Consider the following 18,823-nt stretch of genomic DNA (forward strand, 5'->3'; position numbering starts at 1 on the left):
CAAACAGAGCAGAGCACGCTTCACTTGCTCTCGGGGGGTGTTATCATGTCGCTACGCACTCTCGGTTCTCAATCACCTGAAAACTCTAAACAGCTGTCAAGTCACGTAACAGGAATGCGTTCACACGCCCGAGAATTATAAGAGTGTGAAGGTTTCAGATGATTTGTCATCACGATCGAATATTGGAGTCGACGTTTTCGTCTCTTAACCATCGAGGCTCCATCTCTCATGAGGTCTGCCGTGCGACTAATGAGTTAATATGCAGTTCAAACATTGTGTTTTCATTTTACATTTTATCAACACGTTTCTCTTTAAGCCAAAGGTAGTGGTCCACCTCCACCAGCGAGGCCTCTCCGAGTTAAATGACCTGATAAATGAGTTGCTGTTTGGATGATATGAGTGACTGCAAACAAAAGAGAGCTCTGGTAAAGTTTGCAGCACTCGGTTTCCATGTTGTGCTTTCAAAATGCTCTCAGGTTTCGAGCCTGCGGAGGTAAACAACACCTTCGCTAATACATTTAAAAGGGAGCCCTCGATTCAGCCAGGTTTTATTACTTGTCCGTGACCCCTGAGGTGAAGATAAGCGAGAGTGAAGAAACTCAACAAATTACACAGCTTTTTGGTCGGATGCTATCTGTGCAGCCTCAGCCACAAAGACCCCCTTTGTACCTCCAGCTGCAACCCTGTGTGTCCTTATCGTAAAACATCAGCACTTGGCGGTGGTGGTTAACTTATCCCAGCGCTTAATGCCCCCCGCACTGCCCTGGGAACCCAGAGGCCATTGTCCCTCACCTTGATGCAGGTTTTGGTGAAAGCGAGATGGGACAAAAAGCCTCGCAGGTTTCACATGCTGCGTCTTTGTAGTGCCCCGGGGCCGACCGCAGAAAGTAGGCTACAGGTAAACTGCGAGCGAAAACAAAAGGAACAAAACGGGAATTGTACATTTGAATGGCCACACATCTATGCATTTGACATATGAAGCCTGTGGTTAGAGACAGAGCAGCGGGGTTTCATTTCACCGTCACCATCAACAGATAGAGCATGTGTACTCTGCGAACCTTTTTCTATCGTACTGTCTTTAAAGGAACAGTCTGACATTTTGCATGATACACTAATTCACGTTTTTGCTGAGGGTTAGATGAGAAGATACCATTCTTATACCTGTTAAATATGAAGCTACATTACTGCTACTAGATAGTTTGTTTATCTTGGCAAACATTTTTAGAGGAGTTCTTGCCTGGTGTGCCAGTCATAATGCTAGGCTAGGCTAACTGTCACTGGCTGTGGCGTCATGTGAAAAGCACTACATTTTGGAAAATTCCCTTATTGGATCTCTTGCTGAGAGTTATCTCTCGATGAGAAGATTGATGCCACATTATCCTCGAGGGTAAATGGGCCTGTGTAGCTCGAGCAGCAGTTGGTTAGCTTAGCTTTGCATAAAGACTGGGAGCAGGGAGAAATAGCTAGCCTGACGCCATGACTGAAGTCCTACACTTTCATTTTTGTGACGATCAAACAAACAAGATCCGATTTGTATTATTGTTGGACCGCCATGGATAGCTGTTTGGCCGCCTGTCTTTATGCTAAGCTAGGCTAACCCTTTTCTAGTTGAAGCTAAATACTTAAAGGAATAGTTAGCCGTTTTAGAAAATACACTTATTGGCTTTCTTAAGATGAGTGACTATTGAATGAATCACTATTTCTTTAACATAAGACCTCTTCAGGGTCACATCAACATCATTTCTATACCTTTTATATGTGCTTAATGAAAGCGCCTTAAATTAGAATATAATATTTATTTGACCATGAATTTAAAAAGTTTACACCTTTCATTCCTAGTATGGATGTGAATAAATTCTGCCTCACTGACGTATCTTGGGTCCACAAATAGAAAGAACATCCCCTCGCGTGTTCATTGTGCTCTAGTTAAGGACGGGCCAGCCACAGGGCTTCATAGATTGACTGCTGCTGGGTTTCATCCAGTCATTAGACTCTGTGCCAGATCCACTTATACAACCTGGAGTGGGGAGCGATTCCCATCCTCTTAAACTCTGAACTCAGCTGCAGCTTAAAACACACTTCATGAATGAAATATACATTGTCGTTGCCCTGCTTGATGTTTTTTTTGCATGCAGGAGTGTTGAAAGGCTGTTTCACAGAGTGAGCACGCTGTGCTGCAAAGTCATTTCCACCTGTCCTAATCCTAACGCTGCTGGGCTTTGAACTTGGGCTTCATGTGATGTCCTAATCCAGCCAAACATTTTGCTGCCACGAGAGCGCTCGTAATCTCTCGTCTGCTGAACGTTTGAGTCACTCTGGCTCAGCGGCTGCACATTTGGAAGGCTATAAAGGAATTAGCGGTGCATGTTCGTACAAATACTTCAAATGGCCAGCATGAATTATTAAAGGAATCGGCACAGAAACATTTTCAAATGGAGTTCTTGCTCCGATGCTTCAGAGAGAAAAAGTTAACACAGCAGCACCTTGAACTGTACAGTAGGTGCGTGTTGAGCTCTTAAGGCGGACTACAGACTTACTACAACTCCTCAGTGAGCTTTGTTCATTGATCTGAAATCCTCTTTTCTCGCATTCATAAAAACAACATTGCGCGGCATCCGTTCTCTGCACAGAGCAGAGAGTTTACTGGCACAGATACTCATGTGGGCCAAGTGATTTTTTTTGGGAAAGTACCACAGAAACACAATCACTTTTGGCTCCTATGTCTGTAACCCAGTAAAACATTTTTATGGTTTGCTTGTGAATTTTTATGCACACATGTAATCCAGAAAGATACAGATGGGGGAGTTCTTTTTGTGGGAAAAACAGCAATTTTTCTTATGTTTGTTTTGCTTAACTGGGAAAACTTAAAGGGGACCTATTAGGCTTTTTTAGGTTTTATCCCTCCCTTCATTGTGTTACATACAGCCGGCTCTTATGCATGTGAAAAGTCTTAACCGAAAGTAAAAAACCCACACCAACAGAAGCTCCTCTCTCCCACAGGAAACACTGCTCCTGAAACGCCTCGTCAGTAATCCTGCCTTTAATTGCGTGACTTTGTGACATCACACTACATTACATGTCGCACACTTGCATAATTTATTCCTATACTCATGGTAGAAGTGAAGTTAACTGGAAGCTAAAAACACGACAGAGCGTCGCTGGCTCAGGCGTGTGTCAGCTGACCAATCAGAGCAGACGAGGGGGCCTTAAAGAGACAGGAGATTAAACAGAGCATCTCACATTGACAGAGGGCCAGTATGAGAAAACTGCTGTGTTTTCTAAGAATTAAACCTAATAACCTATTCTAGTTGTACCCCAAAGTACAATTATGAACCTGAAAATGAGCATATATGTCTCCTTTAAGTTGTCATGCTGACTTTTTGATCCACAGCCACACTCAGTAGAGGCTGCTTTAAACATGTGGTTTAAAAAAGTTGTATAAACAAATTCCATTAAATGAATATGAACCTCATGTTATCACTGCAGAGTCCCACTTACACCAGTTTGAGTTCTCCATTGTCTGAATGAGGGTGCACCAGCTCTTTAGACAATAGCTGCTCTCTGAAACCAGGGAAACCTCGCCACAGTATGGGTCAAAAGAGTCCCATTGTCCTATCTTCTATTGTGCTGCTGGAGTAGCCTGCAAACAGAACACTGTCAGCCTTTGTCTTTGCACAGATCAGCTGTGCAGCGCTTTTTCTTCATGCTCTGTGGAGTACCCATGTGGCTGCCATGCCCTACATGTCACCATAATAAAGTTAAGGACACTGCTGTTACAGTTGATAATGGATAGGCAAATATGTTTCACCAGTTGAACGTTAGGAAATTGGAGGGTTCAACATATGCGTGGGCCTGAGGGACTTTCCTCGCCACACACAAAGATGTCCCTGTGATTTCATTTGCTCACTTGGAAGGTCTGAAAGGCTTAATGGCAGAGGGTGGAAATAAAGTGTTTATCAGCTCATGGATGGCTGATGATTTGAATGCATTGTGTGAGTGTGTCTCTTTGAACTTCATTGATTCATGTTCGTTTTGTAGTAGAAGTGCTCATACTAGTTTATTATAAATGACACATTCAAAAGGTTAAAGTATTAATTATACGGCCCCTTAGAGAGTTTGAAATTACTATATAAAATACTACAAAGTATATTGTGTTACCCATTCAAATAGCAATTAAAGTAAGTAAAGTAAAATAAAAGTCTTCATTGTGTCATAATTTTCTGGCAATAAACATACTTAACCATGAAAGCTATCAGAATGTATTTAAGTTAAGTAAATGTCACATATGTTTACATTTATGTACTGGTTACTATTGGACAAACGATTACGGTTGTAATGAAAGTATAAAGTAGCAGAAAATGTTATATAATAAATAATAAATGTCGAATTTGACATATTTGTCATCTGGAATAACAAACATTATTTCATGAGATAATAAATGTTAATTCTGATATAATGTCATCTGGAATAATACACATTATTTCATGAGATGATGACCTGCTTTGTATGAAAACACCCATCTTTAAAGTAAAAAGTACAATAATTATCCCTCATAGTAGTAGAGTAGCATAAAGTAGAAAAACTAACCAAAAATAAATATAAAGTACCTCAAAATAGTACTCGAGTATAGTATTTGAGTTTGCTTTCTCCTGAGTACAACATAAAGACCTGCAGCCATCAGCCAGTGACCAGAGTGGACCAGCTTCCACTCTTTATTAGAATTGTTATGTAACAACACCTCCAATTGGCCCGCTTCAAAATTCCAAATTTAAAGTGGCCACCTGATTGGACGACGCCCTGCGAAGGGGACGAGCGTAGGGGCGGGGCTACATCCGAGTCGGGAGATTCGTCAATCTGCATACAGATTGTCGCGCCGCCAACCGGGGACCACGCAGGAGTACATATTACTTTTTTTCTGTTGTTTCTATTTGGACCGCTTTAGCATCGAATAGAAGCTCGAAAATGATGCGAAATGAATGAAGACCCGTGGTTTATTGTCGGCCGGGTCACCCCGACGGAGAAATGCACACCGAAGGGCGTTTACCGTGTTTTTTCCAGTGTGTTTTTCCTAACAGGTAGTGAGGCTCAGCGGTCACTGAGTGTGGCTGCGAACGGAGACTGAATATCCCGCTTTGTAATCTCTTGACAGCCCTCTTTTAACCCATCTTTGGATCGACGGACGCCTTTAAACGAACACCCTCCCTCTCTCCTCCCAGAAACATGGACAATGTGTTTGTTGTTGTGTCATTTTGGAGCAGTTTTATGAATTTATAACAGGTAGGTTTTTTTTTTCTTCTTCTTCACGTTTTCTAGCCTCAGCAACAACCTGTCGTCCGCCCCGGCTAGCTGGTGTTTGTCAACAGCCAGCCGTTGGACTGTTAGCGGCGATAAACGGAATCTTTCTCGGTTAAATTGTAAAGAAAATGGCTCGTTTTTTTGTGTGAGTTTGTATCCCATAAGCCGTGTTCAGAAGAGAGTGTTTAGTATCTTCTCCTGGCTTTTATATATATTTAGCTTATGGCTTAATTTATGATAGCTGGTGTGTGTGTGATTTTTTTTTTTTTTTTTTTTTTTTTACACCGCAGTCCTTAACGTCTTGTTGTGCACTACTTCGAGCCGTCAAGTCCCCTTTTTTAATTGACATGCATGTCTCGTTTTCTTTCCTCATTGTGTGCAGATAACACCACAAAGGTGTCACTTGTTAGACATTTATGACAATTTTAATCGAGGGTCGCTTAAGTACAGCAAAAAAACAAACAAAAAAAAAAAAACTCTTTCATCCACCTGCCACTACCCAGTTCGAGCCAAATTCAATCCATGTTAATTAAATAGAAGTGTCACCTGCATGTAAACCATTAATTTGATTTTATGTATACCCTGAGGGCATGTAACACCATCTGAAAAAATCACTATCATTTTCCTGTTTGAACTTTATATTGATCTAATTGTACTTTTATTTTGAAAGTCTCCATGATATCACCAATATATTCCTAAAATACAGCAGTTAAAGATATCATAGGTGTCTTTACATACATGTAATTTAGCTGTAATACATGTATAGCATCCTTCGTTCACAGTTAGGAGAGTTGAGATGTTAGGTTGTCCTTGGTTGACCAGGCTCATCATAAATTATGGGGCTTATGGAGCTCAGATGTGGCATTTAATGGCCGTAGTGTTTTCAAAAATGCTTAAAGACCGGGCATATTCTGTTAAAAAATCTGTATTATTTAGGATAGAGTATTTTTTTGTCAGGATTATCCTGGCCAAAGTCATTGTGATTCACAATTTTATCCAAACAGATATCAAAGATGTTTAACTTACAGCAGTTTTAGGGTATATGTTCATATTTAGATCATAAAGATTTAGCTGTAATATCTGAATGCCAGTCTTCATTCACTGTTAGGAGATAAGATGTTTGGCTGTCCTTGGTTGACCAGCCACATCGTAATTTAGGGACTTATTGGAGCTCTGGTGTGGCATGAAATGGCTGCAGTATTTTTCAGAAGTGTCTTCTTGTTCCTACACCTGGAAGTCCGGGCATAGTCTAGGTAAAAGTCTGTAGTATTTGGGATAAGGCATGGGACAAAACAGTATTTTATGTCACAAGCATCCTGGCCAAAATAATTGCAACTCGTGATTTTATCTTGATAAACATCAAAGTATGCGTAAACAGTATAAGGTGTGTATCATATTGTTAGACAGTCACAATTTAGCTGTAATATCTGAATAGAATCCTTCATTCACATGTAGGAGAGTTAAGATGTTGGGTTGTCCTTGGTTGACCAGCAACATCGTAAATTAGGGTCCTTATTGAAGCTTTGATGTGGCATTTAATGGCTGTGGTATTTTAAATAAATGCACATCATGGGGTCTTTTAGTGGCTCTTGTTGCGACACCTTGAAGTCCAGGCATATCCCGGGTAAAGAAATCTGTAATATCTGGAACTGAAATAGTTTGTTTAAACCCTTAAAATGGCACTAAAACATACTAGAGGGACTTTTACTTAAGTTTTGTTTAGAAACAAATGTTTAGTCCAACCCAATCCATCCAAAGTCGTTTATAGTGACCATCCAACTGAGAATAAATCAGGAAATCCATCATCATCCCAGTTTAGGATCATCCCAAACCACAGTCAGTTTATCCTAAAGCTTGCTAAAATCTTATATGGTTCCATCCCTATTTTTGCCTGTGACCTGCAGAGGATTGTGCCTCTTTTGGCTGCATTAATGTCACTAACTTGTCTACTTTGTGTTTAGATTTCAGCGTCTGATGGACATGAAGAAGGCGGACGGTGTGGATTAGGATCTTTCCTTTTTTCTTTTTTCTTTTTGCCTTCGTCCTCCTCATCTCAATGTGGTCTCTAAAGGACTTCTTCCTCCTCTGCGGTTTGAAATGAAATGATGGCAGCAGCACGTTGGAGTGATTCACCGCAGGACAATGAAGAGAGTAAACACAGAGCCGTAACTCCGTCTTGCGAGGTAGGAATTTTGGATGGAGATGTGTCTGTATCTCAATTCGGGTTCAATCTTCATTCTCACACTGCTTCGTGGCTTTTAATTTTTAAGCTATTGTGGTGCATTCACAGGTATCTGCTGACATATCAGATAATGCGCCCATGTGTGACCTTTGGCACTGTGGCAGAGAGGAATTATAATCCTAAACTGTGGTGCATTTTTGTCAGATTCCTTATGGAAAGTCTATTTTTGTCACAATGCATGCTTTGTGCTACTTGACTGGAGTGGAAAACATGTGGATTCACTAGTTATAGCTGTCACCTGGACACATGTGAAGCATCCATGAAAGCCATCAGACTGCTTAACTTCATCAGCGCGGTTTCAAAGGTGCTCTCGCTTTCAGAAAACTCGTGACGAGCCGAAGAAAACTATGTCGTGTACTCAGAGAGGGAAGCAGAGCGAGTGTGAGCTAAGTGTTGTGCAGCACATCACATCTGCCAGCGTTTGGGGTGACTAAGTTCATTTCTTCCCCCTCTGACAACTGTTTAAGTGCACAAAGAGAGTTTTATACTCGCAGTGCTAATCTTACTGGGTCTTTTGTGGGTCTGCATGCCAGCCTCTCATAAATGGCACATTGTGGAGCTCATCCCTTTTCCTCTTACGGTAGCTTCAGTGGTTACATCATCATAATCACCATCAGGGTCCAGCTAGGCTTGACGCATGTCATAACAGCACTGCAGCAGTGGCATGTTTTGGATTAATCCATCATCAGAAAATGGCAACACACAAATCTGTGTGTGTGTGTGTGTGTGTATGTGTGTGTGTGTGTGTGTGTGTATGTGTGTGTGTGTGTGTGTGTGCCGCTGTAATCCTCTTACTATGTCAGAACTAGCTGAAGATGGACGACATAAATCTTTGGGAAAGGGTTAAAGCGCCAGCCTCGCAGTGGCTGAGTTTCATGAAACCGTTTATGGAATAAGGAAGGAGGACAGGGCACATATTTGTGTTTCAGATGGATTAATGTTTGTCAATGTCTGCTAATATTTTGTGTACCATCTAATTGAGAAAGTGAGACAGAACCTACCGGATAAAGAAACAGGAGTGAGAAGTTTTTCTGCCTCCCTACTGGCTGCTTGAAGTCTCATGGCGGTGTGGTTTTCTTCACATCCGTCTCTGCAATCTAATTAATGTTTCCCGTAACATCACTTAACTCTCCCTCACTGAATAAAACTGCAGCAGCCACAGCCGATCAGTCTCCCAGCTGTTGAGCAGAAGCATAAAAGATCCATCAATTACTTCCCAAAGCAAGCTGCTTCTCCACTAACTTCATAGACTCTGATGCTCTTGAGCTTTGGTTAACCTACAGATAAAAAAAGACTGATTTTTAAAGATTTTATCAGCTGTTTTCACCAAAGAAAGATATTGAGAAAGACAGCAGGATAAACAAAACACTTTGCAGGTGCCTGGCTGCACTCTGACTCACCAGCATGACCTGTTAAAAAAAGTGAAATTTGCCTGCGTCAGGTTTCTAATAACCCGAGGTTCAGATCGGTTTTGGCTCACATCTCTGCAGTAGATGTGAGTCACCTGTGAGTCAGCGCCGGTGTTTACCTCGATTGTTCGCATCCAGGAGCTCGACACGGGAGCAGGCAGGTCTTTTTTATCTACCTGATGCCTCCTACAACAAAAACACAAATCTCGCCGCAACTTTCAAGCTTCACTGCTCATGAACTGCTGTCCCCCCTGGGGTCTAATGAGAGGCTCTCCTCTTTCCTCCACCCACTCCGCTGTATCATCTCGGCTCGGCTCGCTAATGAGGAAAGATACCCCCCCCCTCCAAGACGCCCACCCCACCCTGCTACCGCCAGAGTGATGGTAGGAACGCTGGGGTAATTTCGGCACAGCTGCCCCAGTCATTAAGAGAAAAACATCCCATGTGTATAACGTCTGCCTCTCTCTCTCTCTCTCTCTCCAGGCCTCATTCACATTCTCTGCCTCGCCCAACCTGCTGTCACGCTGACACTAGCAGGGTAGTTATGAAGCAGCTGAGGCTCAGATCTATACATTTCAAAATGAAGACAATAAAAAAAAAGACGTTGATAAACAAAGTGAATTTCTTCTTGAATTGGGGAGGCGACCAACACATATTTTAATATCAATTCATTTCTCTTTTGGTTGCTTCGTCAACTCCTCTCAGGGAAAGTCCATAAAATGTTGGAAAAAGGTGAAGATGTGCTTAATATCTGAAGCTGAAACTGGGACATTTTTGGCCTTTTGGATTTAAAAATGACTTTTACAATGAGTTTTCTATTGATCGTCTGGTTCATTGATTAATCGTTTCAGCTCTGGTTAGCATATTGTTATTTATGTCGCTGCAACGATTGTTGGCAGTTTTAGACCAAATGATTAATTGATTATTTCCACAAGAGATCGTTCGAAAAATAATCGTTAGTTGCAGCTCTAATGGACGTCAGTTCAGGGCACTCTAGCTGGTGGTCTTTCTGTCTTCCTGCCTCTTTTCTTCGCTCAGTTTCAGTTTTACATTTTTAATCTCAATTGGCAAAAGCCTGGAATATAAATCCGTCTCGCCAAGGGTACTAGAAAAGACAAATAGCGCATAAATAGAAGGGGAGAGCCATAAAGAAACACAAACTGGTGAAACACTCTCTAACATATCGATCACCTCCCTCATTCATCTCGGGGGGGAAGAGACCAATGGCGGCGCTGTGAGTGCTGGTGATGCTCTGTGCTTTGCTCTAAATATAGCCCCTCCCAATTCCATAAACCCCTGCTCTTTTTTTTTTTTCCCTCCCCCGTCCACATGCTTGTCTTTCACCCGTCCTCTATTCCCGCGTGTTTTTAGTGATGCTATATTTAACCCGTGGAAAGATGAATGCTGAGAGGGAAAAATAGAATCACTGTACTGGAATCGCCAACAATTTTTTTTCTTCCCCTGAATGCCGTTACAAGCAGTGAATGTGTGCGCGGTATCAATTTAGGGGTCAGGGAATGTGACTGTGTGTGAGAGCTTGTTCTGTGTTTGGAAAATAGGAAAACTCAGTCTCTTTTTAGTTTTTCCACGTACATGCAGCTGGTAACACTCGGTGTCAAAAGGCAGCTCGCATTTCCAGCCTCACATCCAGGCTCTAATTAAGCTCACCATGATCTCACTTTTTAAAATTCTGATGGTTTATTTTAGTCAATGAGAGGGAAAACAGCGTCTTCAAGAGGAAATGACCTCCACATTTATCAGTGGTTAGAGCCATGGCAGTTCATCAATCAGAGCGGCGACCAAACCATTTCGATTTGCATACATTTGAAAAGCAAATGTGTGTCGTGCAGCACATCAGGGTTCTTTGCCATTCAGCAAACAAGACGCTGACCTGGACATGACCCGGCTTCTGTCTTAGCACGTACACTCGCAGAGAGAAAGTGTCCTGGGAATAACCGGGAGTATGCTCTCTGAAGGGTTTCCCCTGGTTTGGAAACACCGGATCGTCAAACTGAAACCTGAGTGTGTGTTTTGGCATCTATTATCGGAATCGAACCTCCCAGCTATCGTGGCTATTTTTTCCTGTAAAAGACGAAAAGGGAAGTCTGTACGCGTGCAGCGTCGGAGTCAAGGTCACACAAACTGTGTGTGAATATGTGCGTGCCCTTTATCTCTTTCCTCTTGTGGAGAGGTGACGCTCACGCTCAGCATGGCTCCTCTGCATGTCATCCTTCAGTCTGTGGCCACAGTCACACTAGACACCATTATTTCATTGACCACAGGCATGGAGGATGATTGATGGATGGTAGGAGGGCAGGGGTGTGGAGGCAGGCGAGTTAAACTACTGGAAAAAATGCCACCCTTTTTTTCTCCTTCCTCTCATCTTTTTGTCATTCTCTCTTTTGCCAGTTGGCTCAATGTCACAGCCTCTTCTGCCTGGATGCCCTTGTCCCTATGAAAAAATAAAGGGAGGGCAGTGAGATGATGATGATGATGAGAGGTGGGAGTTTAGGGGTGTGGGGGTTGCAGACGCAGGCGAAGAGGCAGAACGGAACCAGTCTAATGATCAGCGAGGCTGAGAAGATATCCATTACACATGCCCGAGGCATCTCCGACAAGCACGACCCCCTATCTGACTCTGTCTTTGGCTCCAAGACATGACATGCACTAGTCAGGGGGTGAGTGTGTGAAGAGCATGACGCACTCAGTTTATCTGCATAGCTAATTACTTCAGGCAATTCATGGTCCTTCACAAGTTAGAGCACTGTGTGTGGTTGAGAGGTGATAAATACATAAATTGCAGCCATTCAGCTGACAGTGCAAGTACACACGGATTTCTTTCATCCATATCCTGCATAAAAGTTTTTTCCTTTGACTTTTGAAGGAACCTCATGTAAAATGGCTTTTAACCACGTGTGTATTAGCAGTATTTTGTTTTGATCGCCGCTTATGTAACAGGGTGTTATCAGAACATATCTTAACTCGCGGTGTTAGTGTGGGCTTTGAGGTCTTGGCAGGAAACCACATTATTTCCTGTCAGAGTCAGCAGTGGAAATGAACAAGGGCGACCTGATGAAGGAGTGATTTCATGAATGGATGGCAGAGAAGCCACCGAATGGCAAAGCCGCTCTGTTTTGAGAGCTCCAGTCTTCTCTGATTGCCTGTACAAGCTTCTCAAAGTTCATGACTGAACTCACAGAGAGTCGTCTGTGACAGAAAACCAAATTCTCCACAAATTGACCCCAACTGCTTGATTACAGACAAGCAGTTGGTGGGAGAAGAACCACCGGGTTTGTGTCAAACGGCCAGCTTGTCAGTCAAAAAGAGGTGAATTTTCGATGATTTTTACGCATAAATTCACACAGATTTTTTGTGTCTAATAAATGTAAACTTTGATCATTTTCAGAGCAAATAAGACAATCAAGTGTCGAACAGATCTGAGTGTGAAAAGTGAATCTGTAGTCTTTATAAACTGGACTGCAGTGAATGAAGCTGTTGTCTCAATAACTCTCCTTCTTCACTTGATTTAATAACTCCTCTGTCAACCATCTTAATAAACCCCGGTTCCCCTCGTGACGGTCATAGAGTTACATTTCCCTGCCTGACGTCAGCGCAGTGATGTAACCTCTGCATCTTTAAAACATGCATGTGCTTCCTGTTGTTTTGAATCTGTAGAAGGGTGTGTGGCACTGACTGTATTTTGTGTGTGTGTGTGTGTGTGTGTGTGTCCAGAGAGCGCCAGGAGATCCATAACTCAGGATTGATTGGATTATGTTAGCTACAGCGTGGGGGTAGGGCACGTGTTTTTTGACTCGGCCTGTGTTGCAGCCGCAGCTCGTACACATGTTGCTGCATGATGTCACAGCGGTTTATTGTATAGATATTATTCCAAGGATTTTTCTCTTTAATTTTCTGAATAGCTGCACAAACCTAGAACAAGTTAGCACGTTCTCATTTACACACCGCATCATGAGTGTTTTATAGATTAAATAACGTTTCACTAAGCTTTTTCATCTCATTTAAAAGTAGTTTATTGTTTGGGAACATTGCCCCACATTTAGGCGATTTGTAAGAGTGACCTGGCCTAGATATTTTGTGAACAGTACATCCGCTGTTGAAGATTTGCTTGTATTAATCCCTTTTGACTTCTTAAGGGTTAGGGTTAGGGATGAGTAAATGAGTGTCATTGAATTTCTCTGTCTCATCAAAGTTATTGATAAGTGCAATTTAAAGTCAGTTTGTTTATTCAGACATGGAAACACAAAGATAGTTTGTTTCTATAGTTTATTTATTCAGATGAAAATCAGGCAATAATTAAACAATGTAAATATTTACAATTTGAAATAACATATAGACAAAAGGCCATCAAGTTATTTTAAACCACAACAAAAATTGTTATTGTTGCTATAGCAACAGAATGAAGATTGTCAAAGCAGGACATGAAAGAAGACTTATCAAAGCCCCGGTGATGTCATAAAGTCTAGAATGTTGAAAGGCTATAGGGGACCTGTCATATACACATATGCCATTTCTAATCAGACCGTCGACATGAGAGGACAGAAGAGCACGAAGGTAGTAGACTACGAGGATAATACCAGAGAGACCTGGTCACAGGACGAGATGGAGGAATCCGAACCTCTCTTTGAGGATCAGGAGGAAGCGGAACCTCTCACTGAGGATCAGGAGGAAGCGGAACCTCTCATTGAGGATCAGGAGGAAGCGGAACCTCTCATTGAGGATCAGGAGGAAGCGGAACCTCTCATTGAGGATCAGGTGAAATCCGGACCTCTCTTTGAGGATTGGGAGGAATCCGAACCTCTGTTTGAGGATCGTGAGGAATCCGAACCTCTGTTTGAGGATCGTGAGGAATCCGAACCTCTCTTTGAGGATCGTGAGGAATCCGAACCTCTGTTTGAGGATCGTGAGGAATCCGAACCTCTGTTTGAGTATCGTGAGGAATCCGAACCTCTGTTTGAGGATCGTGAGGAATCCGAACCTCTGTTTGAGGATCGTGAGGAATCCGAACCTCTGTTTGAGGACCAGGAGGAAGCCGTACCTCTCTTTGAGGATCAGGAGGGAATGTTCCTGCTGGAGGAGATGGATAAATCTACAGCTCTCAATGAGGATCAGCTGAACGAGCAGAGGCATGAGAATGAAACCCTTGTGGCTGCTCAGAGCAATGTTGAGCCGAAGTTTGAGAGTCAGCAGGTTGATTGGCAGTGGGAAAAGACATCCCTCTTTAAGGCCGCAGGAGGCTTCAAGAAGTATGTGCAGGATATGCAACAGGAAGCAAAGGACCCTGGGGAGGCTTCCCATCGAGCCCAGCTTGAGGAGCACAGAGAGGAAACCAAGAAGCTCGCATCTGCCCTGAAAAAGGCAGAGGACCTCTTGGAGACTGAGCGCCTCTGCTGGCAGAAGGAGAAAAGCTCCCTGATTAAGGGGCACAGAAAGGAAACCAAGAAGATCACATCTGCCCTTCAAAAGGCAGAGGATTCTCTGGAGAATGAGCACCTCTGCTGGCAGCAAGAGAAAATCTCTCTGCTGGAGGAGATGGAGAAGTCTACAGCCCTCTGTCAGGCTCAGCTGGATGAGCAGAAATGCAAGAACAAAACCCTCGCGGCTGCTCTGAGGAACGCTGAACAGAAGCTGGAGAGTCATCAGGTGGAATGGCAGGAGGAAAAGACATCCCTCAGTCAGCCCACAGAAAGCTTCAAGCAGACTGTGCATTATATGCTACAGGAAGCAAAGGAGGCTGTGGAAAGATCTCAGGCTTCCCATCAAGCCCAGCTTGAGGAGCACAGAGAGGAAACCAGGAAGATCGCATCTGCCCTGAGAAAGGCAGAGGATCTTCTGGAGACTGAGCGACTCTCTTGGCTGCAGGAGAAACTCTCCATGCTGGAGGAGAAGGAGAACTTAACAGCTCTCTCTCAGGCTCAGTTGGATGAGCAGAAATGCGAGAACAAAACCCTCGCGGCTGCTCTCAGGAATGCTGAACAGAAGCTGGAGAGTCATCAGGTGGAATGGCAGGAGGAAAAGTCATCCCTCATTCAGGCCACAGAAGACTTCAAGCAGACTGTGCATTATATGCAAGAGGAAGCAAAGAAGGCTGTGGAAAGATCTCAGGCTTTCCATCAAGCCCAGCTTGAGGAGCACAGAGAGGAAACCAGGAAGATCGCATCTGCCCTGAGAAAGGCAGAGGATCTTCTGGAAACTGAGCGCCTCTGCTGGCAGCAGGAGAACATTTTCCTCCTGGAGAAGATGGAGAAGTCTACAGCTCTCTGTCAGGCTCAGCTGGATGAGCAGAAATACGTGAACAAAACCCTCGCGGCTGCTCTGAGGAATGCTGAACAGAAGCTGGAGAGTCATCAGGTGGAATGGCAGGAGGAAAAGACATCCCTCATTCAGGCCACAGAGGATCTCCAGAAGACGCTGAAGGATAAGGAGCAGGAGTGGGAGGAGAAAGAAAGCTCCATGAAGTCCCAGCTGGAAGATCTCCTGAGCAAGAAGAAGAAAAAGAGGAAATGGTTCAGGAGGCTATTCTGTTTGGCCTGATCCACTCTCGGGAACTGAACTGGTCTGCAAGGCCCTCCATAACAAAAAGAATTGGGCATAACAAAAAGAATAGCATGAAAAATGTAATACAATTAAATAAACAGCTCAGGAACTCAGGTCAATAACATGCATTTGTTCTCCCTGAGCAACAACTGGTTTCCTCCAGGTGCTCTGGTTAGCCAATTTTAATTTAAGAAGAAATTCTTGAAGTAAAATAAAAAAAGAAAAGATATTTGCTCAGGTGTGTAAAACAACATCACAAACATCCCAGAACAAATGCACATAGTCACCCAGCTGTCCGTGGAGAGGGGATCTCTCTCTGAATTGCCTTTCCCGAGGTTTCTTCCCATGTCCTTTAAAGGCTTTTTTGAGGTTCATGGGGAGTTGTTCCTCGTCTTCTTAGAGAGCTTTGGCTGGGTACCGGTTCCTGGTCTGGGCTGCAAGGCCTTCCATAATCACGTTTGGGCATAACAAAAATAATTGCATGAAAAATTAAATACAATTAAATAAACAGCTCAGGAACCCAGGTCAGTAACATGCATTTGTTCTCCCTGAGCAACAACTGGTTTCCTCCAGGTGCTCTGGTTAGCCAATTTTAATTTAAGAAGAAATTCTTGAATTGAAATAGAAAAAGAAAAGATATTTGCTCAGGTGTGTACAACAAACATCCCAGAACAAATGCACTTGGACACCCAGATGTCCGTGGAGAGGGGATCTCTCTCTGAATTGCCTTTCCCGAGGTTTCTTCCCATGTACTTTAAAGGCCTTTTTGAGGTTCATGGGGAGTTGTTCCTCGTCTTCTCAGAGAGCCCGGGCTGGGTACTGGTTCCTGATCTGGTTCTGGAAGGCCTTCCATAATCACGTTTGGGCATAACAAAAAGAATTGCATGAAAAATGTAATACAAGTAAATAAACAGCTCAGGAACTCAGGTCAATAACATGCATTTGTTCTCCCTGAGCAACAACTGGTTTCCTCCAGGTGCTCTGGTTAGCCAATTTTAATTTAAGAAGAAATTCTTGAATTAAAATAAAAAAAGAAAAGATATTTGCTCAGGTGTGTAAAACAAACATCACAAACATCCCAGAACAAATGCACATAGTCACCCAGCTGTCCGTGGAGAGGGGATCTCTCTCTGAATTGCCTTTCCCGAGGTTTCTTCCCATGTCCTTTAAAGGCTTTTTTGAGGTTCATGGGGAGTTGTTCCTCGTCTTCTTAGAGAGCTTTGGCTGGGTACTGGTTTCTGATCTGGGTCCGGAAGGCCTTCCATAACAAAAAGAATTGGGCATAACAAAAAGAATAGCATGAAAAATTAAATACAATTAAATAAACAGCGCAGGAACTCAGGTCAATAACATGCATTTGTTCTCCCTGAGCAACAACTGGTTTCCTCCAGGTGCTCTGGTTAGCCAATTTTAATTTAAAAAGAAATTCTTGAATTGAAATAAAAAAAGAAAAGATATTTTCTCAGGTGTGTAAAACAAACATCCCAGAACAAATGCACATAGACACCCAGCTGTCCGTGGAGAGGGGATCTCTCTCTGAATTGCCTTTCCCGAGGTTTCTTCCCATGTACTTTAAAGGCCTTTTTGAGGTTCATGGGGAGTTGTTCCTCGTCTTCTTAGAGAGCTCGGGCTGGGTACTGGTTCCTGATCTGGTTCTGGAAGGCCTTCCATAATCACGTTTGGGCATAACAAAAATAATTGCATGAAAAATTAAATACAATTAAATAAACAGCCTTGAAAACTTACTTAAATAAATGGATAATGATAATAATAATGTCATGTTTGTCAGTTGTTCTTGAGAATTTTAAGTATGTTTTAATGCTTGAGCTATGCAGAGGTCTTTTGACTGCAGAACCTGTGCTTTTACTTTGGATACTTCAGCAGCCTAATTCTTAAGGTAGATAAAGTTTTGAATGCAGGACTTATGATAAACGTAGTTCTAAGTATTTGCACACAAATACAGGATTTGAGTACTTCCTCCATGACTCATGATACTGACTATTGAAAAGTGGCTTATACCATGGTCACTTGCCAAAGAAAAGAAATTAAGGCCATTAATTTACATTTTTATGTGTTTTGTTTTCGAACTAAGATGGCAAAACGGGGACTTTGATGTGTTGCATTTAGCTGTGAGAAATGTGGAGACAGCTGGGCGGCTTGGACTGACCTCTGAGAATATCTCTCACTCATGTCTTGCATGTTTTTCCCGTCTGCAATGAAGCAAAAACACAGCAGTGTATTGGTTTGTCCTGCTGACAACACCCCTGAGATGCTTATTTCTTAACTTCAGTATGCGAATAAGCGCTTTTTCCAGTGAATCATCCCCACCGGAGGCCTCACAAGTTAAAGAAAGCACAGAGGTGTTGTGTTGATGATGGGGAACGCTGGGCGGTTTAAGAGTTATGGGGGGCAAGCAGAGGAGAGCAGTGAGTGATCACCTCCCCAACTGGTCTGTTGATAGTGCGTTGTGGGGCCCTGGGTTGCCATGTCTGGTCACTGAGTGTGTGGCCTGTGGGACTTGGATGACCTTTTTGACCAGACTGTGTGTGTAGCCTCCCGACCTAACACAAAGTGTGGTGTCTGTAGTATCACTCAAGTTGTCTTTACCCTTATTTTAGTGATATCTCTTTCTCTGATTGATGTTGTCACAGTTTTTGCACAAGATTTGGTTGCCAGCAAGGCGAGTGGTGTGTTGGTTGTAGATAGCCTTTTCCGATTAACAATCATTCTCATTGACGATTAATCTGTCAATCTGTTCTCGATTAATTGAGTAGCTGTTTGGTCAATAAAATGTTACTGTTTTCCAAAGTTAAGACAACAAAGAAGACAATATAACAAAGTGTCCAGTCAGTTTTAATCTTCTGTGGGAGCTTATGACGGACGTTTTTCGCCATTTTCTAACATTTTACAGACCATACACGAGATCATACAAAAAGAAATTAATCAACAGATTCAGGCTGCAACTAATTGTTTTCAATGTTGATTAATCTGTTGATTATTTTCTCTGTTCTTCGATTCGTTTTTTGGTCTGTAAAATGTTAGAAAATGGTGAAAAATATAGATCAGTGTTTCCTGAAGCTCAAGATGACGTACCCAAATGTTTTGTTTGTCACAGATATTGAGTTTGCTGTCATAGAAAAGTAAACAAACAAGACAAAATTTCACATTTAAGGAGCTGTAATCAGAGAGTTTCACTGAATAATCAATGAACAAAACAGTTGATTGGTACAAGTTGATTGTTGAGTCGCATTCCCAGGTTGTCACAGATGCTCAGGGTTGGTTTTCGGCCTGAAACTCTATCCCAAGTTGTCGGTATTTATCG

General features: G+C 42.6%; 2 protein-coding genes across 3 annotated transcripts in view; both read left to right on the forward strand.

Moving 5' to 3' along the window:
- The first annotated feature begins 4,832 nt into the window (after positions 1-4,832).
- Positions 4,833-18,823, forward strand: part of arhgap21a (Rho GTPase activating protein 21a) — a 92,284-nt gene continuing 78,293 nt past the window's right edge. The window contains exons 1-2 of the mRNA XM_030398952.1: positions 4,833-5,277; positions 7,257-7,478. Of these exons, the coding sequence (XP_030254812.1) occupies positions 7,398-7,478 (81 nt within the window). The 5' untranslated portion in view covers positions 4,833-5,277; positions 7,257-7,397. The remainder of the gene's footprint in view (positions 5,278-7,256; positions 7,479-18,823) is intronic.
- On the forward strand, positions 13,480-17,275 carry LOC115570397 (uncharacterized abhydrolase domain-containing protein DDB_G0269086-like). 2 transcript variants are annotated; one of them, XM_030398954.1, is made up of 2 exons: positions 13,480-13,593; positions 13,624-17,275. In XM_030398954.1, exons 1-2 carry the CDS (start codon positions 13,495-13,497, stop codon positions 15,496-15,498), a joined length of 1,974 nt encoding a protein of 657 aa, XP_030254814.1. In that variant the 5' UTR covers positions 13,480-13,494; the 3' UTR covers positions 15,499-17,275. The 2 variants fall into 2 exon arrangements, with proteins under 2 accessions (XP_030254814.1, XP_030254815.1); XM_030398955.1 differs by having other exon boundaries at positions 13,654-17,275.

This window comes from Sparus aurata, chromosome 19 (assembly GCF_900880675.1).
Source record: "Sparus aurata chromosome 19, fSpaAur1.1, whole genome shotgun sequence".
Taxonomy (NCBI): Eukaryota; Metazoa; Chordata; class Actinopteri; order Spariformes; family Sparidae; genus Sparus; species Sparus aurata.

Coding starts and splice junctions, on each gene's coding strand:
- LOC115570397 (XM_030398954.1), top strand. CDS start 13,495: ATGAGAGGACAGAAGAGCACGAAGGTAGTAGACTACGAGGATAATACC. Junction 13,594..13,623: donor AATCCGAACCTCTCTTTGAG/GATCAGGAGGAA, acceptor CCTCTCACTGAG/GATCAGGAGGAAGCGGAACC.